The following is a 7477-nucleotide window of genomic DNA, read 5'->3' on the forward strand; positions in this document are numbered from 1 at the left end:
ATAAATATTTTTATTATTTATATTTTATTTATCAAATATTTTTTAATAAAAATGGAAAATAAAAACAAATTTATTTCTCCTTTCTATCGACCGTGGATGATTACGTACGGTGCTGCTGCACCGGCCGGTGGATCCAACAAAGGCATGAAAGGGATCGTTGCCGGTAAGATATTACCTAAATATTACCAATTAATATTACCATTTATGTTATATTTATCTATTACTTACAGTTTAAAATAAATTAAAATGTAATAATTGGAGGTATATTTTTAAAATGCTGATTATTAAACATTTTAAGTAAATTGATTCACTTTAAATTAAATTTCATGCCAAAAATAGATTTTTCCCTTATTCATGTATAATTTTTAGATACATTTTATTGATGTATGATGTTTCTTGTTTAAAAATAGTCTTAGAAGTTGAGTTATCTATATTTAAGGTTTTTCATTATTTATTGAATTACTTAGAATATTATATTACTTTGAAAGAAATTAGCATATTTAAAAAATCATTTGATCAATAGGTATTGGTTTTTCAATAACTTAATCAATAAATTGTACATTAATTTAATAATTGTAATCCTAACACTTACTTTTTATGTATATAATATATTCAAATTTATAGTTTTTGTGTTATATATTTTTTAAAGTGTACCATTAATGTTTGTCTTATTATTATGAACTTTCTATCTAATGTTATAATAAATTATAGTGCATAAAAACATAAAATATGTATCTTTATGAATGTCCTACATAAAATAAAATCAATGATATACCTAGTTCAAATTATTACATGTACAATTGTGATTTTAATCTTCTGGTAAGAACTTTATTTATTATTATTATAATGTTATTCATGTTTGTCTTTCCAAATCTAATAGAATCTTGATAGTTAAATAACCAATTCTATTTCATATAAATTATTTTTATTCTTTAACATTGATATATAATAACATTAAAATATATAAATTTTTGTTATCAAAATAGTAAGTTTTAGAAAAATAAAAATATAATTTAATTATATTAAGAAAACTATAAAATTTGAATATTTTAACACTTTTTGTCGCAGTATTATAACTGATTACAAATCAATATTATCAACTTTTTATATTTTAATATCAAATTTTTTATTATAAATAAAGTAAAAAATTAATTTGTATCCAATTATGTTATACTACTTATATTATACTTATATTTTACTTATTTTACATATTATAATTATATTATATTAATCTCAGTGATGAAAATAACAATACCAGTATGTGAAAAAATACAGGATATACCTACAATTATTGCAGAATACAAATTAAATGATAACGATTAATAATTTCATATCATATTTATTTTAGTTTAGTTTGTTATTCTATACATTTACTTATGTTATCTATATTTATGAATATTTATTTTGGTTCTCTATTATTATGAACTTCAAATTTTATATAGGTGCCTTTTACATTTTTTTTATTAACAAACTGATAACTTATAGATTATGCTAATATGCCCTAAACATTTAAAATAATTTTTTTTAGATAAGATTCATGTTTTAATTAAGAGTATTTTAAGTCATCACAAAGGTCATTAGGATCATATACTTTTTGACCTTGAGTTATATTTTACACAGATAATTAACTCATATTTAATATTGACTTGGTAATTACCTATTTTGTGTAATATTGAATTCATACTTTTTCAAGTACAAAACATATTGTATAGTATCTTACCAATTATGTACCTCCATATTAAATGACAGGGTATACTATTTTATAATAATAAGAAGTTAATGAAAAGACATGTGTCATGTGTTTATCAGCAGTGCCCAAATTTTTATACTCCAGTACCATTGATTTTTAACAATATATACCAGTCAAAAGAAAATCTTTATAAAACTGAATTGTAATTATAATATATATGTACACAAGTTTAATAATTTAATATTATTTTAATACCAATAAAATCTTTTAAACTATTTTCTCACTACTAGCATTAATTATTTAATTAGTATTTACACCTCAAAACTAAAGATATTTGATTTAAAGTTTTTTGCAGGGTTTTAATTTCCTTAAAAGGTACATTTATTATTTCATTTTTATAATAGTAATGTATTTTTATCATGGTTTTTAAACTTAATCAAGCCTATTTATTGGCTTATAAACAAATTGAATTAGTAATATTTAACTGAAATATTGTTATTATGTCCAAAAATAATTTGATTATAGGTTTCTGCATTTTGAATTGTTTTTACTTATTTTTATTTCTGAAGTTCATCAGAGTGTACTTTGTGAAATTATAAGTATATATTAAATGATCAACTTTCAATTGCCTCTATTTTTTTTATGATTAGTCTATTTTAGTTAAAGTTCATAATATAGGTATTTTTCCACAATTAAATTATTTTTACATAGTATACTGATTTATTGTAAATAATTATATAATTTTTTATTTTTTGAGCTATATATTCATATAAACTTTTAAGAAATGGTTCTATGAATTAATTTAATAATTGCAATTATATTTTATATTTACATGTTATGGTATTAGCTTTAAATAAATCAAAAATGTATTCTCTTTTTACATCTGATTTATATACTGTAAAATAATTTTTACATTTGTTACCTAGGTGGAATCACTGGTGGAATTGAAATTTGTATTACTTATCCTACAGAATATGTAAAAACACAAATGCAACTTGATGAAAAAGTTGGTGCTAAAAAATATAATGGTATAATGGACTGTATTAAGAAGACTGTAAAAGGCCATGGCGTATTTGGTCTTTATCGTGGACTTAGTGTATTGCTTTATGGATCTATTCCTAAATCCGCTGTTAGGTATACTTTTTTAGAAAAATTATGATTATCATAGATTTTAATAATACAAATATTAACAGGTTTGGAGCATTTGAAGCTTTAAGCACTCAAGTTACAGGAGGCAAAGGAGAATTGACAGCTACTCAAAGAGTATTGTGTGGTCTTGGTGCTGGTGTCTCTGAAGCCATACTTGCAGTCACTCCAATGGAAACCGTGAAAGTGAAATTTATTAATGATCAACGACTAGAAAAGCCTAGGTTCAAAGGTTTTTTCCATGGTACCAGTATTATCATCAAAGAACAAGGTTACTTTTAATACAATATGCAATCTAATTTTATATTTAAATTATTACTATGATTCTTAGGATTATTAAGATTTAATGCACACAAATTGTTGGAAAAAGCATGCAAATATGCACTTAAAATAACTGTAATCTTCATCTTCTCCTACAATGAAAAAATTAAACCGAATACTTATTTTCCTTTTACATTTTCTAATGACAATTAACAATTGTAACCGATAGTATATGCAGGAATAATTAGGTATTTCTCCAGTTGCTAAATCCAGTTAATAATGTTGTTATCTCATCTTTATTTATAAGCTGAGTTATGTGCAGAAACAGATATTTCCCTTTCCCGACTCGTTCTATAATTAAGTATATTGACTGATGCATGGAAGTTAAAAAATAAATAATGTTTAAAATAAATTTACTATGTAAATATGCTATAAACAACAATTAAATAGCCAAAATTTTTCAAATACGCGTTTTGCTCAGAAAACAGTGAAATATGAAATTACAATTTTAGTATTTCAATCTGTTTTCATTCTGCAATCATTATTTAACAATATGAAAATGCAACATGTCTCGAACCCTTATTATTACAAACAATAGAGTAAGCAAATGTCTTCATTATACCTATTCAATCCATTCTCCATAAATTTAGCTTCCATTCATTTTCAAACTAGTGATTGAATGTTTTACACTCACATTATTTTCTATAACTTTTATACCATTAATAAGATAAAATACTCATAATACATTATATTTCATACAATATGATAAGTTACACGCTAAATATTGGCTTTCTCATTATAAATTGAATGTTAACTTATAAAAGAACTTAAAGTTAAATTAATTTAAATATTTAAATATATATTTAGTATTTGTTATAATGAATTTACATTTTTCTGCTTTTCAACAACTAAAAGATTAATAAATAAATAGAATATTTGTTTTTTACGTTTATATTAAATGTTCTTATTAATAACAATTATTTATTCTAACTTTTATAATCAAAAAAGTTAATAAACAATTATATTTTATAGGCATTAGTGGTGTTTATCAAGGGTTAATGCCAACTATATTAAAACAAGGATCTAATCAAGCAATACGATTTTATGTAATGGGCGCATTAAAAAATCTCTATAAGGGTGATGATCCCAACAAACCGGTACCTAAATTATTAGTTGGAATTTTCGGTATGGCCGCTGGTGCTGCTAGTGTTTATGGAAACACACCATTAGATGTTGTTAAGACACGTATGCAAGGATTGGAAGCTAAAAAATATAAAAACACATTTGACTGCATGGTTAAAATATGGAAAAATGAAGGGCCTTCAGCGTAAGAATTAATTTAATTAATAACTATGTTGGATTCTTTATTTTTTTTAATGTTAAATAAATACATGTATTTAAAAAATTAATATTTTGTTTTTTTGACATAGAAAAGTTGTAAATATATATAATATTAAAATTATAATTTTAAATAATTTTTATTTATTTAACAAGTTAATTAATATGATTATAGAAATTTTAACAATTTCATAAATGCTTAAAAAAAAAAATTCAAAAAAAAAACAATTTTTATATTTATATTTTTTGTAAAAAAGGATAAGAAAAAAAAAATGAAATTAATTTTGATAAGTTATTAATAGAAACTATTTATATTCAATTAAAGTATTCATTTTCACAAGTGAAAAATTAAAGTAAATATTTATTTTTCATTATGAAATATTTTAATAAAATAGAAGCATAAAGATATAATTTATTGAAAATTAATTTTTTTTTTTTTAGGTTTTACAAAGGAACTGTTCCTCGACTGAGCAGAGTGTGTTTGGATGTAGGTATAACTTTCATGATTTATGATTCCTTTATGGATCTATTTAATAAAGTATGGCCTTGAATTAATAATAACAATGTATAAAAAAAAATCTATATAAAATTATGTTTGTAATAATAACAAATATGCTGTGTAATTTTTGTTGATAAATATACATAGTAATTACACATATCTTATTATGAAATTTACTTTATAATAATTTTTAATGTTCAAATGTTAAAAATCTTAAAGAAAAAAAAATTGAAATACAGTTATTTTCATAACATAGGGTGCTTTAGTAGAAAATAAATTATTTTTATTGGAAAATTTTACATTCCAAAATGAGTAAATCACACACTTTTGTAATAATTCTTATTATTGTTTCGTATATATATATATATTTTTTTTTTTATATAGTTAAAAATTTATTATTTGATTTATTATTAATAATGTAAAATGTTTGTGTTTGATAATTAAATATGTATATTTTTTTTTTATTATTTGTTTATATTCAAAATATTCAAATTGTGTGTAGTTATTGAGTAAATTACTTAGTTTGTACCTTAGATTTTCTGTAGTTTTAAAATGATAGCATTAAATTATTAATTCTAATATCAAAATTATTATTTGCCATTTTTTATTAATATTTTTGACAATAAATAAAAATATATTGTTTTGTTAACTATATAATTTTTTAAAAATAATTGGATTATATATTTTTATATATTCAAAGCTCTGAATACATTAAGAATTTGCCATACAATCAAAAAATTTAATTTCATTGTTGATTTATATTTAAAATGTTATATTAATTATAAACATACAATTTCATATCATTTTTTTTTCGCTATTGTTTGAATATTAATAATTCCATGTTCTTTTTATAAATATCTGCTTGTGATTGACTATTATATTGGCTTTAATTATTTTTAAATATTTTATATAGCATTATGGGTGTACTAACTTAAGTATTTTAGTTTTGTATAATTTTTTAACAAATTATGATTGACTTGTGTGTTGTATTTGTTTTTAATTTTAACTTAAGTTATTAAATTATCAATATAACTAAACTAAAATATCTGTTTAATATTTTTGTATTAAGTTTTTATTGATGTTCACCTTATAAATGTATTCGCCGTATTTATAATCATGTTGGGTTCTTATGATAAAAATATTTTTTAAAAATATATTTGTGTACTTTAACAAATAAAAAATATATTTATCATTTTTTTGAAAAGTATTTTAAATATATATATACTTAAATAAAAGATGTAGCGTTTAAAAAAAAAAGGAAGAGGGGAAGAGGGGGTTATTTTATTTATTTATTTATTTATTAATTTAAACGGGTAAGAGCCAATTACAATTTTTTAAAATTTAATAACAATTTGTGACTTAAATCTAATAAAAGAAATACAGTAAATGTATAGTATAAATAAAAAATAATAATATTAAAAGCTATAAAACAATATAAAAATATAATAAGGACAATAACAATATAAGTGACAGAAATAGTTTACAGATACGCAATAAAGTTACAAAAACATTCAAAAGAAGGAAAACTAAATAGATCTATTTGGACGTCATTAGTTATTTTCATTAATCTATTAATAGGTGAACAAAGTGCGTAATTAGTTCTTTGTAATGGAATATAAAAAGTATTTGCAGATCTAGTACGACAATGAGGAACATTAAAATTTAAGCAGCTGAGTAATTCGGGACAATTTAAAAAACCATTTACTATTTTATATAGAAATTTCAAATCAATGATTTTTCTCCTTGCCGCTAGAGTGGTCATATTTAATTTGATTAATAACGGTGTATATTGTGAGTGAGGTTTACGTGGTATATTGCATTTGTAAGAGATAAAACGAAGAAAATAATTTTGAATAGCTTCTAAGCTCTGTGTATGAACCACACTAGAAGGTGACCATACGACGGAGTTGTATTCCAGAGAAGAACGCACTAGAGAAAAATACAGAATTTTTAAGGCATCGGAATTAGTAAAATCTTTATAAGTTCTATTAATGAAACCTATTATAGTAGATGATTTTTTAGTTATGTTTAGATAATGTTTATTGAAAGAAAAGGTTGAGTCAAAAGTAACCCCCAAATCGCAAATTTCAAAAACGCGTTGTAGAACAATATTATTTATGGTATAATCATTAATAATTGGAGATCGAGACCTAGTAAACGACATTACTTTGCACTTATCAATATTTAATGGTAATTTGTTTAAATTACACCAAACAGATAGTGTATTTAGATCATTTTGAAGAAGAGCTGAATCAGAATGTGATTTAATTAAACGAAAGATTTTCATATCATCGGCAAAGAGTAATTTCTTAGAATTGGGAAGATGTAAATCATTAATGAATAATAAGAATAACAGTGGGGCTAAGTGAGATCCTTGAGGAACGCCTGATGGAATATTGAAAGGATCAGAGTGAAAATTTTTTTAATTTGACAGTTTGTATTCTGTCGGTTAAGTAGGAAACCAACCAAGACAAAAATGGGTCACGAATGCCGATAGAATAAAGCTTAATTGAAAGTATATTGTGATTTATTTTGTCAAAAGC

At 22.3% G+C, this 7477-nt stretch overlaps 2 protein-coding genes across 2 annotated transcripts; one reads left to right on the plus strand and one right to left on the minus strand.

Annotated features, from left to right (window-relative positions):
* Positions 1-5037, plus strand: LOC112690318 (tricarboxylate transport protein, mitochondrial). Its single transcript, XM_025564294.1, has 5 exons — positions 1-163; positions 2617-2824; positions 2884-3107; positions 4130-4424; positions 4877-5037. Exons 1-5 carry the CDS (start codon positions 52-54, stop codon positions 4983-4985), a joined length of 948 nt encoding a protein of 315 aa, XP_025420079.1. The 5' UTR covers positions 1-51; the 3' UTR covers positions 4986-5037.
* A 1377-nt stretch (positions 5038-6414) lies between these two features.
* Positions 6415-7221, minus strand: LOC112690298. Its single transcript, XM_025564277.1, has one exon. The coding sequence runs from the start codon at positions 7219-7221 to the stop codon at positions 6415-6417; it is 807 nt and encodes a 268-aa protein (XP_025420062.1).
* Between the last annotated feature and the right edge of the window lie 256 nt (positions 7222-7477).

The sequence above is a fragment of the Sipha flava genome, unplaced genomic scaffold (genome assembly GCF_003268045.1).
Source record: "Sipha flava isolate LNK unplaced genomic scaffold, YSA_version1 49_pilon_pilon, whole genome shotgun sequence".
NCBI classification, from domain to species: Eukaryota; Metazoa; Arthropoda; class Insecta; order Hemiptera; family Aphididae; genus Sipha; species Sipha flava.